Source organism: Grampus griseus (assembly GCF_964374135.1).
Source record: "Grampus griseus genome assembly, chromosome: 14".
In the NCBI taxonomy this organism is placed as follows: domain Eukaryota; kingdom Metazoa; phylum Chordata; class Mammalia; order Artiodactyla; family Delphinidae; genus Grampus; species Grampus griseus.
Window position 1 is genome coordinate 41,867,259 of NC_139008.1, and position 19,390 is coordinate 41,886,648.

The following is a 19,390-nucleotide window of genomic DNA, read 5'->3' on the forward strand; positions in this document are numbered from 1 at the left end:
TTAAAAATTCCAAATTTTATGAAAACAGTAAACCCACAGACACAAGCTCAACCAATAACAAGCACAAGAAACATGAAGAAAACTATACCAAAGCCCATCATAATCAAATAGTGGAAAACCAGCCATAAAAAGAAAATCTTAAAAGTACCCAGAGGGAGAAGAAAAAAGGACAAGTTGGGAACAGAGACCCAAAGATAAGGATGGCAGCAGATTTCTTGTTGGAAACAATGTGAGCAAAAAAGACGGTGGAGTCACATCTTTAAGGAACTGGAAGAAAATAAACTGTCAACCGAGAACTTTACACCCATTGAATATCTTTCAAAAATAAAGGTGAAATAAAGACTCTGCCTACGCAGAAAAGGGGAAAGAATTCATTACCAGTAGACCCAACTACAAGAAATGTGAAAGGAAGTCCTTCAGGCAGAAGGAAAATGATGCCAGATGGAAATCTGGATCTACACAGAGGGTGATGAACACTGGAAATGGTAACTAAATGGGTAAATGTGTAAGATTTTGCTTTTATTATTTATATCTCTTTAAAAGATAGTTGACGGCCTAAATAAAATAAAAACAACATAGTGTGGCGCTTTCAACATGTGTAAAAACATCTGACAAGAACAGCACAAAGGCCAGAGGGCACAATGTAAGAACCCTATTTTAGGGTCCTTATACTACACCTGAAGTGATATTATATCACCTGAAGATAGACTTAAAGATGTATACTATAAACTAGAAGAACATGAAAGTTACAAGTCAAATTCAGAAAGTTATATCTAATAAGCCTACAAAGAGGTGAAGTGGAATCATAAAAGTATACAATGACTCCAAAAGAAGGCAAAAAGAGAGGAAAAGGGGAATAAAGAACAGATAGGACAAATAGAAAACAAACAGCAAGATAACAGACTTAAACCTAACCACATCAATGATTACATTAAATGTAAAATGGTCTAAATATCCCAATTAAAGAATGTATAAATCAGATATAGTTTGGATTAAAAAGCAAAACAGTTACATGTGAATTACAAAAAAAAATGCACTTTGAGTAGATACAATAGGTTCAGATGAAAAACATGCAAATAGATACATCATGGTAACACTAATCAAAAGAAAGCTGGAGTAGCTTTATTCATTTCAGACAAAGTGGATTTCAGAAAAGGGAATATTACCAGGGATAACAAAGGTCAAGAGGACATAACAATCCTAAATATTTATGCACCTAATAGTAGAACTTCAAAACACATGAAGCAAAAATTGATAGAACTGCAAAGACAAATAAATAAATAAATAAACAAACAACTATATTTGGAGATTTCAATATCCCTCCCTTAATCATTGATAGAACGAGTAGACAGTAAATCAGTAAGAATGTAGAAGATTTTAAGAATACTATTGACCAATTTGACCTAACTCTACCCAACAACGGCAGAATACACTTTCCCACATCCACATGGAATAGTTACCAAGTTAGATCATATTTCAAGCTAGAAAAGAAGTCTCAATAAATTTAAAAGGATTCAGGTCATCTAAAGTATGTTCTTTCCCAACAAAAGACATCACAGGGAAATAAAACTTCAAATCAACAGCTCTCATAAACATCGATGGAAAAATTCAAATAAAACCTTTAATAAATTGAACCAATATATTAAAAGGACAATGTCGTGATCAAGTAGGCTTTATTCTGAGAATGCAAGGTTGGTTTAACATAAGAAAATCAATGTAATTCACCACATTAACATTCTAAAAAAGAGTACTTATATGTTTATCTCATAAATGCAGGAAAGGTGTCTGAAAATTCACATTCATTCCTCATAAAAACTCTCAGAAAATTAGGAGTAGAAGAGAACTTCTTCAATTTGATAGAGGTTATCGTTGAAAAACCTATAGCTAACATCATCCTTGGTAAAAGACTGAGTGCTTTTCCGCCAAGGTCAGAAACAAAACAAGAATGTCAGTTCTCACCACTTCTATTCAGAATTATTCTGGCGGTTCAAGCCAGTGAAAAAAGACAAGAAAAGAATCAAAAGAATATACACAAAATTAACATGCAAAGTTCAATTTTATCTCTGTATAATGGCAATGAACAATCAGAAATTTAAATAACTACCATTTACAACAGTACAAATACACAGAATACTTAAATCTGACAAAAGATGTTGTCAGATTTAAGTATTTTGTGTATGCTAAAAACTACAAAACATTTCTGAGAGAAATGAAATAAGACCTAAATAAATGGAGAGATATCCCCTGTACATAATTTCGAGGACTCGATATTGTCAAGTTGTTGATTGATCAATGAAATACAGTCAAAATTTCAGGAGGAATTTTTAGAGAAATTGAAAAAGTGATTTCAAAATTCATGAGGAAGTGGGAAGGACCTAGCACAAAGAAACTATGGAAAGAGAACAAGGTTGTAGGTCTAATGCTACTGACTTCAAGATTTATTATAAGGTTTTTGTAACTGAGACAGTGTGGTAATGATGTCAAGGTCAACAAATAGATGAACGGAACAGAATAGAAGATCCAGAAATAGATCTTTCTGTTTATCTTTCTATTTATCTTTCTATTTCTAGATCTAGAAAGATCTAGATCTTTCTGGATACTCAGCATATAATCTACAGTGACAAAGAGCAGATCATTGTTTGCCTGTGGTTGGCAGAGTGGCCCCGGGTGGGAGGAAGAGCCATACAGAAACACAGAAGCTTTGGGGAGTGATGTATATGTTCATTATTTTTATCGTGGTGATATTTTTATAGGTACCTATGGGTCAAAACTTTTCAGAAGCTACACTTTAAATATATGCTGTTTACTGTATGTCAACTATACCTCAATAAAGCAGTTTTTTAAAAAGCCCTAGTGCATCTTTTAAGTTACACAGAAGAATAAGAATAAAGGAGGAATAACTAACATCTACAGAGAGTCAGGAGATGCTAAGCATCTCTCCATCCACCTGTCCTTATTTTATCCTCAGGACAACCTTATGAGGTAGGTGCTGCTCTTAGCCCCTTTGTACAGATGAGGAAACTGGGGATCCCTCACTTTCCCAACGCCACATGCCCTGTAAGAAGGGAGGCCAGGATCTGACCCAGGCAGCTCATACAGAGCTCGAGCTCTGAACCACTGTGGGTGTTGATTTATTCTCATGTCTTGCCTTTGTCTTTTGCAGAGAAAAAGCACAGAAGAAGCCACAATGGAGGAAGCTTTATCACCAGTCCAAAGTGGAAACGCTAGTGAAGCGGAGGTAGGGCTTGCGAGGGCCCTTCAGGGGGCCAGTGCGGCTCACTCCTCTCCACGTGCGTCTTCGTGCGCTTTCCTCGCCAGGCCTCCCGCCTTCTTTCCCAGTTCAGAGCCACCTCCTTACTCAGAACCCGCTCCACAAAGCCTTCCTCGGTGAACTCTCACTCCACTGTCATGAGACCTTTATTCTATATCCCTTGCACAGCTTGGTCCTAGAAGTTACACTTTCTACATCAATAATTTGCAACCATTTCAGTAAATAGAATCTTTCTGTTCTTCCCATCGTCTAGAGAGAAAACATTTTGGAGGGGCAAATGTCTGTAGGAGTTTTCTCCTGCTCTACGTAGAGTACGTCCATGTACACACTTATGTGTCTGATGTGTCATTCACACGCATCTCTGGTTCCAGGAACTGCTTCCTCCTGTTACAGATTCAGGCCAAGGGGTGGTAGCATCTTCCACCAGCTGCCAGGAGCGGGACATGCTTCTGGAAGGAGTGGGCCCCAGGCGGGCACAGGTCCGCTTTCTGAGCCTCACATTGGCATGTGCTGCAGGTCCCCTACCAGCTCCTCTGGCACTGCTCACCCCCCAGCACCCTGAGGATGGGGGTTTCAGTGCCTGCTCTTTCCCTGGGGCTATTCCTGCAGGCAGGTCGCCACCTCCAGGGGCAGTTGGAGAATCAGCCCCCAGCTCCTCTGCCTTTTGGGTAGGATGGCTCCCAGGAGTGCTCTCCACATCTCCCCGAGGTCTTGGCGGGATTGACAATAACCCACTTGTTCATTGTGCCGCGTTGGGGTCCTTCTCTTCCCTCCTCACTCGCCCACTAGCCTCACAGAATTTCCTGGCATCGCTCCCTGTGTGAACTTAGCTCCTTTTGCTTCTGGGGAACCCACATTAGGGTGTCCACTCCTCAGGGCACGCAGCAGAGGGGAGCAATCTCTCTCCAGTATTTCTAAGAGGGTAGCCATTCCTTTAGGGACCCAAACAAGGATGTGGAGGGGGTCAGGATGGTCCATACTGCATTAGATGCACTGGCATCCCAGAGGGTATCCGGGTCAACAAGGAGGATTGATCTCCCATGTTTATCTCCTCTCCTTTCTGGAAAAAACCACTGAAATAACCATAAGGGAAGAATAAGGGCACAAATCCACACAGACAAGAAGACTGGGAGAGGAGATATTGGAACACGAGCACTTTAAAGGTGTTTAGAAAGAAGGAAATCGATGGCGGGGTCTGCACTGGCTCTTCACAGCTGGGGAAGGTGGAGGCCAGGCACCGTGATGAGGAGGGATTCTCCACGTGTGCCCACAAAGAGCCCGGGCCCTGGGGCTTCTGCAGAAGGTGGGGCGAGGGCTCTGTGTGACAGTCTGCCAGGTGGTGTTGGGGACAATAGATTCCCTGCAGAGGACATTTAGCTTGTCAACTACCCCCCAAGTGAAAGGACCAGGTGATCGTTCTCTGAAGGGTCAAGCAGAAGCAGCTCCAAATCCAGTGCACGGTGCGAGGCTGTGCGATGGGGAAATACAGAGAACAGACGGATCAGTGGGTTTCTCCATTTCACGTGGAGGAACCCCTGCCCTGTCCTCCCGCCCTGTTCTCCAAATACAGACACCAGCATAATAGTACTCAGAAATATAGAGGTAAAGGCCAAAAGAAAGGAAAAAGTTGAAAATGCTCGTCAATGGGGGAGTAGGAGGCTCCTGACTTTCTTTATAACCTTGTAATGCTAATATTAGTTTACTTTTTACCATACGCACGCATTACTTCAATTTCAAAGAACTCCGAGAGGATCTCGGAGTGAATCATGTTCCTCTCACTGAGCTGTAACACCTCCTTCGATGAATGAGACCTGACAGGACTCAGCACTGACTCTCCAGGTGGCTCCGGGCACTTGGCTCCCGGGGCTCCCCCTCACTAGCAAACCACCGGAACAGTCCCAAGATCCAAAAATTCTTGTAGCACAAAATCACAAGGAAAACTGGGGACAGAGGTGTTTTGCTTATATGGAATTAATACGCATGTAGTAGTCCCATGCTCTAACCTCTATCCAGGGATGCAGTTAAAATATGGATCCTGTATCAAAGACCAACTGAGACCGTTCATTTTCTGACCTTCGCGCGAGAACTTGTTTCCATCCTCAACAATTTTGAAATCTCACTAAGAACACCTCCTTAAAACCGGGCCTGGCTCGGGGCGGTTTGTTTCAGGTGAGGCAGTCACATCTGTCCTGGGAACAGTGTCCTGTGGAGACAAGGCAGCCACTAGCCCATTAAATGGTAGAAAATAAATAGGATTCCCAGTTCAGTTCCTCCTCTCTCCTTGCTGTAGGACGCAGAAAAACTCAGTCAGAAGTACAGTGTGGATTACACGGATTACTGCATCAGCAACACGAGCTCAGTATCCATCTCTCTGCCCGAAGAGACGAGCAACTTCCGCCCCATCTACAAGGGCGCCTCCACTGCCTTCTGCATCCAGCTGTTTTGTATTGACGAGAAGTACGAAGCAAGGTAAGCACTGGTCTCCAGTGTGTCTGCCACGCGAAGACCTTCTCCTGGCCTTGGTGGCCCAACACTGGAAGCCCCACTTCCAGACTCCAGCCCATAAAATTTGGGTCAGACCCACAGAACTGGGCTGCCCAGCGTCTGGAAAATCATCCCTTCCTCAGCCACATGCTGTTCCCCATTCTCTAGAGTTCGCATTTTGGGGGGACTTTGGGTTTAGGTTGCTGCTTGTCTGGAGTCTTTTAGTTGCAAGCAATAGAAAATCCAGCTGAAACTGGCTTTGGAAAAATGGAATAATTGCCTCACGTAAGAAAGGATAATCCAGTGGTGGGACCGATTTTCAGTGTGGCTTGATCTAGGACTTAGTAGATACCCCAGTCACAGGCCAGGCTTCTCACTCTACCCTCTACCCTATTCCTGAGCTGACGGCGGGGGGCCAGGCCACGCCACAATGATGGCTTTGTCCCTTGCTTTATGCTCCCCACTGAATCGGGGCTGTAGTCTCAATCTGAGAGGGGTGTTAGCAGGACACCCATCAACAATCCAGGGCAGCTGCCAGAGGTAGGAGGTCTGGTCCCGGGCAGACGAGGTTTCCTGTCCCTCCAGAACAACCCCGTGTTCAGTGCTCGCTGCGCCCTGTGGTCTGGATTGGACCCCTGCCCTCGGTGCCGAGATTCCACAGCCCCTTTGGGATGCCCACATAGTCCACCATTCCGTCCACAGAACAATGTTGAAAAGGAAAGACTGGCCCATTTTGATAGACTGGAAGCTTCCAGAGTATCTTTAAGATGACCAAGAGCACCGCTGGACACTCCCGTTTTAGAGGATGTATTTAATCACATTCCCGTTCTCCTAGCTTTCCTTAGAACCATGCTTTTCTTGGACTTTTATCCTTTCAAGTTTTCGATTTCTTTGGAATTGAAATTCAATTGAAAGGTTGAAAAGGGAAATCTTTTTATTCTAATTATATTGTAGACATCTAAAAAGCCTGTAAACCCTTCTAGATCTGTCGTGTATATTTATTTTCCCCTGTGCATTCGGATAAGATTGTGCTTTTTGAATTTTCAAACAAACATTTGATGACCCATTATGGTTCGCCTATAAATATACACCTGCAGCTGGTCAGAAAATCTTTTGCATATAAAAGAGAAAAAGATCAGAGTAGCTTATAATATGCCCATGTCTCCTCCGCAGCACCTCCTAAAAGGAAGGGAGGGATCGTGTCCACAGAATGACTATCTTGCTTTTTGAATGTGTAGAGATTTTTAATTGCTATAATAGTACTTTTGGTTCTAGAAAAACACTTCATTACTGACATTTGAAGCTTATGCCTTCTGCAGCTGATTACTATTCAGTTAGACACAAATTCTGGTTACTGGTTGGCTAATCACTGCCTAAGCGGGGAGAGCCATAGGTCTTTTTAAATGTGCACTGACAGTTTTTACTGTCTTGTTTACAGGTCACTGGACTTTATGAATTTTGTTTTCAGTCTTTTTCCTGTAAGTACATGTTGAATTTTGAGTAATATAATTGATTTTATAAGCTAGAAAAATGATAAAATAGTAGGATGCCATATTCATTGTCCAAACATTTAATCTGCTATGAATGTTAAGGTTGGAACCACTTCTCTGTTCTGAAAAAAAAGGTTGAATGACATGTCCTGAACTCTTAAAAGTAGAAAAGATTGTCATTTTCAATAATTTTTCAGTCACGCTGTTGTAATAGTTTTCTTTCAATGCATAATTTATTTTAGAGATTGCTTCATCAGTGTCTTATTACAATCAAATCATGAATAGAATGCTGGTAGTACATGAAAATGTCAGGAATTACTCTAAAGTGAGTTAGACGGTTGTATTACTTTATAGTTTGCTTTGGCTCAAAGAATGCTGACACCATTAGATTGCTTTTCTGAGGGTAGGAAAGTGGGAACTTGCAGTTGATCTTCTGGTTGGTGTCGCCTGACACATGGGATTGACTTGACCCTCTACGGTTGGTTGGTGGATGGCCCCAGGCAGGCACACAAGTGCAAACAAGGTTCTCCATCTCAGGTTGTCCAGGCCACCTCCTCCACTTTTGTTTCATGGTCGTCAAGGGATAGAGATTCTGACCAACCTCTCATCACTTTATTGGAGGGAAGAAAGTGGGGCAAGAAGACAATTTAGGTTCCTTAATTGGAGTTTTATGACTTTTTCCATGGCTGGTCTATCAGTTTAGTCAAGTCAAAAACCATGCTTCTTCAGTTAGCTAATTACAGGCAAATTATCTATTTTTTTATTTTTCCTCGATGTTCTTTATACCAAGGCTAAAAAACAAAATAGGTTTAATTCTGTTGCCTGAAAGCTATGTGATCATAGATTGTATTTCCTCATTTTGTTAAGATGATGAAGACTTGGCAATGATGTTTTCCATCGTAATTTTTTTGAATTAATTTTGAAGCTCATAAAACACTGTAGATGACCCTGAGGGAGGGTTTGCAAAGCCGGCTTCCCTCCGAGATGCCCCAAAGTAAATTCAGTAAGTTCAATTCATTCCTATTTTGAAGTCCATGCAGAGACAGATCTTCAGTATTATTACAAAAGCAATGCTGGCTTTAAGGTAGTAAAAGACATGTTTACTTTTTAATTAATTATTTCAGGATATGGGGAGACAGAAACAAAATACCTTCGTTACTTCATCCTTAATCCTTCCCATCCATGTTGAAGCAACTCATTACGTTCATTCTCTTTTATGGCTGAATAGTATTCCATTGTGTATATATACCACATCTCCTTTATCCATTCATCTCTCAATGGACATTTTGGTTGTTTCTATGTCTTGGCTATTGTGAATAGTGCTGCGATGAACATTGAGGTGCATGTGTCTTTTTGAATTAGAGTTTTGTCTGGGTATATGTCCAGGAGTGGGATTGCTGGATCATATGGTAGGAATTACTCATTTCTCCCAGAGGAAGCCCCCCAGGGCTTGGCACTTGGTCCTTATTTTCAGCTTGAGTATTTTGACAACGTGACTCGCAAGTTCCCCAGAAGGAGCTGTGTTGTTTTGCTAGAAAGAAGGAAGATCAGGTGAAAGAGTGATTCACTCCTTTGGGTTGCACATGTGTCCAGGGTTTTGGATTCGCCCAGGCAAGGCCTTCACAGGGTTCAGGAGGAGATGAGATGCCAAAGGGACAAATTAGCTCTGAGAAGAGCAAGCTGCTTCTGCAGGCACCTGGCAGAGGGTCACGGTGGACGTGAGGAGCACAGACAGTCCATGGCAGCACTGTCCCATAGACAACAAACTCTAAATGTTCCAGCAGCCACATTATAAAAAAAAAGTAAAAAGACACAGGTGAAATCAGTTTTAATAATATATTTTACTTAATGCAATATGTCCAAAATTTAATGATTTTAATATGTAATCAGTATGCAAAGTATTAATGAGATCTTGTACATCCATTTTCTCAGTTTTTAAAATCCAATGTGTATTTTACACTTAGGGCACATCTCTATACGAGCACTAAACTGTCATCAGAAATCCTCACTCTGCTTCTAGATTTTGTAAAATTTACAGTTGAATGAGTAGATTCACATACCCAAATTGTTCTAAACATACATAAAACTTTTCCAATAACTGAACTGAGTATCAGTTTTTATTTTATTATTTTTTTCTTTTCCACTATGGTTTATTATAGGATATTGAATGTAGTTCCCTGTGCTATACAGTAGGACCTTGTTGTTTATCCATTCCATATGTAATAGTTTGCATCTACTAACCCCAAACTCCCTGTCCAACCTTCCCCCACACCCCCTTCCCTGTGGCAACCATAAGCCTGTTCTCCATGTCTGTGAGTCTGTTTCTGTTTCATACATAGGTTCATTTGTGTCACGTTTTAGATTCCACGTATAAGTGATATCACTTGATATTTGTCTTTCTCTTTTTGACTTACTTCGCTTAGTATGATAATATCTAGGTCAATCCATGTAGCTGCAAATGGCATTATTTTGTTCTTTTTTATGGCTGAGTAGTATTCCACTGTGTATATATACCACATCTCCTTTATCCATTCATCTGTCAATGGACATTTCGATTTTTTCTATGTCTTGGCTATTGTGAATAGTGCTGCAGTGAACATTGAGGTGCATGTGTCTTTTTGAATTAGAGTTTTGTCTGGGTATGTGTCCAGGAGTGGGATTGCTGGATCATATGGTAGCTCTATGTTTGTTTACTTTTTTGAGGAATCTCCATAATGTTCTCCATAGTGGCTGCACCAATTTACATCCCCACCAACAATGTAGGAGGGTTCCCAAGTATCAGTTTTGAAATGTAAATTTAATCAAATGAAATAAAATTAAAAATTCGGTTCCCCAGTCTCACTAGCCGCATTCCAAATGCTCGGTGGCCAGACTCAGCTCCTGGCCAGCATATTGGACAGCACAGATACAGGTCAGGACACGCAGATCCCACTGCCCAGGTTAACCAGCCCTTAGATCTCATCACCCAAGTGGGACTGTGCCCTGATAAAATACACAGACATCCATTGATGTGTAATCACAGGACTTTAGAGCAGAAAAGGCCTGGAGCACCACGCTCTCATCTCACAGAGGTGGGGCCCACGGCTGGCGGCTGGTGCAGCATTACTTGGTAAACCCAGGGCCTTTGCCATGATACTGAGCAGCCTCATCACTCCTGGATACAAGTGAATTTGCAAATGCAAACGTCCTTAGTTTAAAACTCTACTTCTGGAAAAGAGCTGTGCTGAATGGGTCCTATGATTCACAATATGCCTTTATTCAGGTTTCAGTCAAACAGATATTTTCTCCATATTCTTTATTTATTTATTTTTTTGCGGTATGCGTTCCTCTCACTATTGTGGCCTCTCCCGTTGCGGAGCACAGGCTCCATACGCGCAGACTCAGTGGCCATGGCTCATGGGCCCAGCTGCTCCACGGAATGTGGAATCTTCCCGAACCGGGGCACGAACCCATGTCCCCTGAATCAGCAGGCAGACCCTCAACCACTGCGCCACCAGGGAAGCCCTTCTCCATATTCTTGCAATTGCTTATCCCCTGAATTTTCTGATTACTTTCCAAATGATAGGAATCTTTAACTTGAATACCATCTCCTTTACACATTTTACTCCTATTTAGTGTTTTATGGCAGGAATTTGTTTAGTGATAAATGATTTGTATCTGGTCTCCAATCACGCCAGGACAAGAACTTCTGCATCATTTCTCTGCCACATCTCACCCCTGAGTTTGCCCTCATGCAGAACTTCGTGAAGATTGTCCCCTTCAACAACTGCACCCTGGACCAGGACCTCTACGTCTTCCATCGGGCAGGATTGCTCAAGTAAGCAGATGCGCGTTTGGCCAGAAGATAGTCCATGAAATTTAAAAAAGAGAATGGAACAGGAGCTCCGTGACATTTTAATTTAATGATTTATTTTTAAAATTGTCTTATTGGCGGAGGACTTGATCAAGTGATTTTAACCAGTCCATTTACGGGAAGAGTCATGGTGAAAGTTGCTGGTCTAGTCAGATATTAGAGCATAATCTAACTCCAAAATAGTCAGAACAATAGCCATGTTGACATTTCTATGGCTGGAACAAGGTAACACAAGAAAGAGTCCCACCGCAGACCCCAATAGAGTAAGAATTGAACGTGTGTCTGTGTGTAAAGCTATTATAGACTGATGTATATGATGGCATTTTTGTTACAGTGAGAAAAGGAAGGATTATTTTGTAAATGGTGGGACAAAATAAAGACAGAAATGTTCTTCATATTCTACAGTAAAATAGATTCCCAAGTGATCCAAGAGTTAAATGTAGATATTGCAATAGTTAAAAATTAGAAACTGTTACCTACAGTGCTAGGTTCTGGGCCAGATTCTGAGAATACAGCAGTGAACAGCCTACTGGTTGTCCCACATCCTTTCAAAGCTTATAAACACTCCTGTAAAAGTAAAACTGCATCTGCGATGGGTGTACCAGCAGTGGGTCTGTGGGACTATGGAGACGTATCATTGGGAGATTCAGCCCAGTCAGAGGAAGCTTTCCTGAGTTCTAGACAAGGAGTGTGCGTGAAGATTGAACTTGATTGTGCCTCAGGATGGGAAGGTCTTTTTAGAACATGGAAGAAAAAAATTAAGATTTTTTTTTTTTTTTTTTTTTACTATATGAAACTTCAGAACCACTCTAATTTAATTAAAATGCAGCTGACTAGTGGAAGGATATTTTTAACAAATATAACAGACACAAGGTTGGTATATTTTATATATAAAGAGCTTTAATAAATCAATTAGAAGACTATTTAACACCAAAATAGAAAAACTAACCCCCACACACAAATGGCCAGACTGTTTGCATATGAAAGAAACAAAAAATCAGTGGGTATTAAAAAATCTTCAAACTTATTGCTAATAAGGGAAAAGAAACAAAAGCAAGAATGAGACATCATTTTTGGTCAGTTGGCGAGAATTAGAATATAGAAACATTCAATTCTAATGAGAAAAATGTAACTCTTGTCAGAATGTAAATAGACATAAAATTTCAAAGGCAATTTGGCCAGAACATTAAGGTAGTTTATATTTTTTCACTCTTTACTTCCACTCCTAGAAACATATCCTAGGAAACTTGTTGCAGAGATGCAAACAAAAATTTACATCTGAGGATTAAAGAACATTGGAAATACTCCAAACATCCAGTAGTAAGAGAATGTTTAAATACTTTATGGTACCTATAGGAAGTAATCTATAACTATGCTTACAGTTCATTTTAAGACGATCTAATGATTAGAAAATGCTCAGAATGTAATGTTAGGGTAGAAAACCTATCAAATAAAACAGCATTTAAATATGACCAAAATTTCTAAAGAAGGAGAAAATGCATGAACAAAGTAGACTAAAAGGGCACGTGCAGATGTAGTTCATGCCGCCCAGGCCCCCTCGTTCAGGACTAATTTCGCACCTGCGGGATGTGTGGGCACCACCAGCTCAAAGCTGGGTCCCCCGCTGAGGAGACTGCCCTGGACAGAAGAGAGGGCTTTGCCCAAGGTCCACCCTCCTGAGGGCAGCCTGCATCCAGCAACTAGTCTGTGTGTGTGGAGCGAGGGGAGGGACACCTGTGAAGGGTCTTCCCAGGGCCAGGACGCCCCGAGGTGTCAGCTGGGCATTTGTTGTGACCCCGTGGCTTGCAGTCCGTCTTCACCTCTTCCCTGACCTGCCCTGCCCCTCCCCAGAGGTGTGGAGGGTCCCAGGAGCCACCCTCATCACCCCCAGCATGCAGATCTCTGTGTGAGGCTGCCTCCTGGGGAACCCGGCTAGCGGCGCTAGGCGCTAGAGATGGCCTGTGGTTGCCTCGGGGTGGTAGGAGGACTGTCATGGGTGATTTTTAATTTCCTTTCTCACATTGCCTAAATTTTGGAATTTTCCTATACCAACCTTGGATATAGCAAGTGGTTGAAACCCATCAAATAGGCTTAAGTAACTGGAGAATTTATTACTACACAGAAGCAAGGGAAGACTCCGAGGGCAAGTCAGGTTCCATACGTGGATTATTAGCCCTGTTGGATCTCTCTCTTCCGAGTTGACCCCTTCTCAGACACAGTGGTTGCGGGATGAGACCCTTTATCACTTAAGTCCACCAGGTGAAGAGTGGTGGGGATGCTTCTGTTCAGAAGCCCCAACACAGCAGTCTTACTGCATCTCAGTGGCTCAGATTGGCCCTCTGCTGGCTGACTTTGAACCCATCACCGGGTCAGAGGCTGCTGGTTGGCGTCCTTGGGTCTGGTCCCAAAGCTCAGGGCTGGGTGGGGGAAGGGTGCATCACCTATACAAATGTGGAGGCTTTTCTGGAGAAATGGGCAATGGAGCTGCTCCCCACACTTCCATCTTGGAATAGGACCAACTCGATCAATAGAAAGTGAACAGTAGATCTATTACAGGAACAATGTCAATACCGTCCATTTTCTATAATTTAACTTTTTCAAGCTGTCTTATTCACATAGTCTCATTCTTACAAAATATTATGGAGCTCATCAAACTGTGCATTTAAAATGGGTATATTTAATTGTATGTAAATTATGCCTCAGTAAAGCTGTTACAAAATCTTGTGACAAAGGGATTGGTAGAGTAGTTTCAGAGAGCTTTCTCTATAATTGATATATTAGCCTTTTAAGTGAAACTTTGAGGAACCTTCTAAATGATCACTTTATAATTGGGGAATGGTTAAATGAATTTTGGCATATTCATTCAGTACATTATTATGCAGATTTTGAAAAAATAAAAACAGATCTATATCATACTATATGGAATAATAGCTGGGATGGTGAGAAAAGCAAGGGTCAGATGATAATAGTAATAATCGTAATGACAGCTTACATTTATGGAAGGTTTGTAGTGTTTCAAGGACTTTCTTAATCACTTTCCATGTGTCTTTACGCACAGTGACCTTATTAGCTAGATACCATTATTATTATCCCCATCTTACAGGTAAGGAAACTGAGACACAGAGAGGTTAAGTAACTAGTCCAAAATGCACATAGCAGAAAGTAGCAGAGCTGGAACTGGAACGAAGGCAGCCGGCTTCCAGAGCCAACTCATAACTGCCTCACGTATTGCTTCCTATGCTGTGTTTTCAGCGTAAGGCTGTTGTAGCAGAGAGACCCTAAAGCACAGTGGCTTGAGCCAGAGGACAGTTCCGCCTCTACCACACAGTGGTCCAGACAGGAACAGGTGGTCTAAGGAGAGTCATGGCTTTTCGCCACAAAGCTGTCCAGGGACCCAGTTACTTCTCTCATTGCTCCTCCGTCTCATAGAGCAAGGGTCTCACCTACTGTCTGTGTGGAGAGTCAGGGGTCTGCGAATTCGGATGGGAAAAAAAATTACATCTTTCTGTTATTAACCTCTGATTGAAGTTTGACGTGTCCTTCCACTGTGAATGGAGGCAACAAACCTCAGAAGTGTCAGCGAAGCCGTGACTTTGTAGCCCGTGGAAGTCACGGATATTCTCCTGCCACCTTACGGTTGTCGCACATGTCTCAAAACATGGATGCCCATCATACTTTGACATTTCAGTAAATTTATTCTCAACCAAAACTTGTTACTTGATGCATTGATGAGGAGGCACAGATATTACCAAAACACACATTTTAAAAAACATTTTGATAGCTCTACTCGATATAATTTGTTGTCTTTGATTTTACACGTTGAAAAGCATCAGTCTGAGAAGGGGTCCCGAGCATCCCCAGACTGTCAGAGGGGCCCATGGGGCACACAAGTGTTAGACCGCCGTCAGAGTGAGCTCTTTTCCTCTTGGTGCTGTGAGCCGGCTTGGGGCACCGTAGTCACATGTTAGCCACGGGGAAGGGTGCAAAGAGAAAGGGAGGGGAAGCCTGTCCTCTTACGGAAGTTACATCACTTCTTGTCACAGTCTGTGCTCGGGAAGTTGGTTGCATGGCCCTGCCGAGCCGCGGGGGAGGCCGGGGGACAAGTTGCTGGAGGGTCAGATGTGCGCCCGGCAAAAACTCAGTTGACTCAGTTATTAAAAGGGAGAAGGCGAGAGGGAAACTGGGGGACCATCGTATCTAGTTTTTATCTTGCATATGTAAAGATGTTCTAGAAGGGTCCACGGGACTTTATTAACCTTTTGTGCTTCTGAGGAGCAGGACAGAGGCGTGAGGGGTGTAGATGGCGACGTACTCTTTGCTTTCTGTCTGTCGGTTCCGTTTGATTTTTTTCATTAATACACTTTATTTTTTAGAGCAGTTTTAGGCTCACAGTACAACTGAGCAGAAAGTGCAGAGGGTTCCTACAGACCCCTTCCCCAGTCCCCCCAAAGACTCTCCCACAGTTAACATCCCACACCAGAGCGACACCATTTGTACCATCAAGGAACCTACAGGGACTCACCATTATCAACCGGAGTCCACAGTTTACATGAGGGCTCACTCTTCTGTCGTACACTCTCTGGGTCTGGACAAATGTGCAATGACGTAGCCACCACCATACTATCATACAGAGTAGTTTCTAAAAATGCCCTCTGCTCCCCCTATCCATCCCTCTCTCCTTCCCCACAGCCTCTGGCAACCACTGGTCTTTCTCCTGTCCCCATAGTTTTGCCTTTTCTAGAATGTCATAGTTGGAATCCTACAGTACGTGGCCTTTACAGATTGGCCTCTTTCAGTTAGTAATGAATATTTTAATGTTCCTCCATGTCTCTTCGTGGCTTGATAGCTTATTTCTTTTTAGCCCTGAATAATATTCCATTGTCTGGATGGACCACATTTTATTTATCCAGTCACCTACTGAAGGACAGCTTGGTTGCTTCCAAGTTTTGGCAGTTATGAATTTCAGCAATTATGAATCTATGTGCAGGATTTTGTATGGGTGTAGGTTTTCAGCTCATTTGGGTATATACCAAAGAGCACAACTTTAGATTGTATGGTAAGAATATTGAGTTTTGTAAGAAACTGTCTCACTGTCTTCCAAAGTCCTCCACCATTTTGCATTCCCGCCAGCAACGAAGGAGAGTTCCTGTTTCCTCACATCCTCGCCAGCATTTGTCAGTGTTTTGAATTTTCGCCATTCTCATAGGTGGGTAGTGGTATCTTGTTTTAATTCGCGTTTCCATACTGACTTATGGTGTTGAGCATCTTTTCATTTGCTATTTGCCATGTGTATGTCTACTTTGGAGAGGTGTCTGTTCATATCTTCTGCCCTTTTTTAAGATTGGGTTGTTCATTTATGTTTGATTTTTAAAAAATTATGAGCATGCATTACTTCCATAATAGAAAGTGTAGTTAATTTTTAATCACTGAGATTTTAAATTTTACTATGACTCAGGTGAAACTTTCATTAGAATGTTCTTTATGCTCTCTGCATTCTTACATAGAGTGTATTGGTGGCATTTTCTTACGACTTGGGCTTCTCTTTATGAATAAATACACGCTGATGAGAGCAACCAGATGAAGGGATCAGGATCGGGCCATGGGTCTGCCTGAGGTAGTGGTCTTGTTCTTAGTGGCTTAATTACTTAATTCACAGTCATATTCTTTTCTTGTACACTCTCTCTCTTATTTACTATGTACGTGTATTGCTTTTATTAACAATTAAGTTTAAGCTTTTAAAGCGATGAGGCTTTCAACACTTGTCTGGAAATTAGTCCTGGTTGCAGCATGGCCCTAGTTTTTCTTTGCAACCATTTGCAGTGTCAGCTTCGTTTTTGTTTTGTTTTAATCACTTACGTATAAAGTTGGAGCAAATCATGTACACCTGGGTTCTTTTCTGAAAAATTAAAGACTTACAAACCGAAGTAGTTTCTGTGCCTTTAGAAGATCATGACCTTTGTCACCATTCCCATCTGAACCCTCATTGGGAGCTTTCCTTTGTTGCTGTGAGTTTTGTCGCCAGCCCAGTGACAACTGCACACCCGGTTCTCAGCGTGTCCAGTCTTTGCACTTTTACTCTTGTTCCTGTCTCTCTTGTGGCCATGGCAGCAGGTCACTGTTCTCTAGAGCAAGCTTAGATTTTTAATTCTTTAAGTTCTAAACACAAAGAGCTTTACAAATGTTAGGAATGGTAGTTTTGCCTGTAGGATCGTTCAGCTCATAATGGGAACACGATATCAGAACCGGCTTCTTCCCTATGCTCTTTTTTTTTTTTTTTGAAAATCTATAAAAATTATTATTATATTTAACATCTTTATTGGAGTATAATTGCTATACAATGGTGTGTTAGTTTCTCCTTTATAACAAAGTGAATCAGTTATACATATACATATATCCCCATATCTCTTCCCTCTTGCGTCTCCCTCCCTCCCACCCTCCCTATCCCATCCCTCTAGGTGGTCACAAAGCACTGAGCTGATCTCCCTGTGCTATGCGGCTGCTTCCCACTAGCTATCTATTTTACATTTGGTAGTGTATATATGTCCATGCCACTCTCTCACTTTGTCCCTGCTTACCCTTCCCCCTCCCGATATCCTCAAGTCCATAAGTCCATTCTCTAGCAGGTCTGCGTCTTTATTCCCGTCTTACCCCTAGGTTCTTCATGACTTTTTTTTTTTTTTCTAGATTCCATATATATGTGTTAGCATACGGTATTTGTCTTTCTCTTTCTGACTTACTTCACTCTGTAAGACAGACTCTAGGTCCATCCACCTCACTACAAATAACTCAATTTCGTTTCCTATTATGGCTGGGTAATACTCCATTGTATATATGTACCACATCTTCTTTATCCGTTCATCTATTGATGGACACTTAGGTTGCTTCCATGTCCTGGCTATTGTAAATAGAGCTGCAATGAACATTTTGGTACATGACTCTTTTTGAATTATGGTTTTCTCAGGGTATATGCCTAGTAGTGGGATTGCTGGGTGGTATGGTAGTTCTATTTTTAGATTTTAAGGAACCTCCATACTGTTGTCCATAGTGGCTGTATCAATTTACATTCCCACCAACAGTGCAAGAGGGTTCCCTTTTCTCCACACCCTGTCCAGCATTTATTGTTTGTAGATTTTTTGATGATGGCCATTCTGACCAGTGTGAGATGATATCTCAATGTAGTTTTGATTTGCATTTCTCTAACGATTAATGATGCTAAGAATTCTTTTATGTGTTTGTTGGCAATCTATATATCTTCTTTGGAGAAATGTCTATTTAGGTCTTCTGCCCATTTTTGGATTGGGTTGTTTGTTTTTTTGATGTGGAGCTGCATGGAGCTGCTTGTAAATTTTGGAGATTAATCCTTTGTCAGTTGCTTCATTTGCAAATATTTTCTCCCACTCTGAGGGTTGTCTTTTCATCTTGCTTATGGTTTCGTTTGCTGTGCAAAAGCTTTTAAGTTTCATTAGGTCCCATCTGTTTATTTTTGTTTTTATTTACGTTTCTCTAGGAGGTGGGTCAAAAAGGATCTTGCTGTGTTTTATGTCATAGAGTGTTCTGCCTATGTTTTCCTCTAAGCGTTTGATAGTGTCTGGCCTTATATTTAGGTCTTTAATCCATTTTGAGTTAATTTTTGTGTATGGTGTTAGGAAATGTTTTAATTTCATTTTTTTACATGTAGCTGTCCAGTTTCCCAGCACCACTTATTGAAGAGACTGTCTTTTCTCCATTGTATATTCTTGTCTCCTTTATCAAAGATAAGGTGACCATATGTGTGTGGGTTTATCTTTGGACTTTCTATGTTGTTCCATTGATCTATATTTCTGTTTTTGTGCCAGTACCATACTGTCTTGATTACTGTAGCTTTGTAGTATAGTCTGAAGTCAGGGAGCCTGATTCCTCCAGCTCGGTTTTTCCTCCTCAAGATTGCTTTGGCTGTTTGGGGTCTTTTGTGTTTCCATACAATTGTGAAATTTTTTGTTCTAGTTCTGTGAAAAATGCCAGTGGTAGTTTGATAGGGATTGCATTGCGTCTGTAGATTGCTTTGGGTAGTACAGTCATTTTCACAGTGTTGATTCTTCCAATCCAAAAACATGGTATATCTCTCCATCTATTTGTATCATCTTTAATTTCTTTCATCAGTGTAATTTTCTGCATACAGCTCTTTTGTCTCCTTAGGTAGGTTTATTCCTAGATATTTTAGTCTTTTTGTTGCAATGGTAAATGGGAGTGTTTTCTTTATTTCACTTTCATATTTTTCATCATTAGTGTATAGGGATGCAAGAGATTTCTGTG

The 19,390-nt window shown here is 41.5% G+C and overlaps 1 protein-coding gene across 1 annotated transcript in view; it reads left to right on the plus strand.

The window, feature by feature from the left end:
• CFAP61 (cilia and flagella associated protein 61) overlaps window positions 1-19,390 on the plus strand; it is a gene marked incomplete at both ends in the record, with an annotated part of 252,425 nt that overhangs the window by 69,959 nt on the left and 163,076 nt on the right. The window contains 4 exons of the mRNA XM_082670561.1: window positions 3,164-3,238; window positions 5,562-5,740; window positions 7,194-7,233; window positions 10,923-11,062. Coding sequence (XP_082526687.1) covers window positions 3,164-3,238; window positions 5,562-5,740; window positions 7,194-7,233; window positions 10,923-11,062 — 434 coding nt within the window. The remainder of the gene's footprint in view (window positions 1-3,163; window positions 3,239-5,561; window positions 5,741-7,193; window positions 7,234-10,922; window positions 11,063-19,390) is intronic.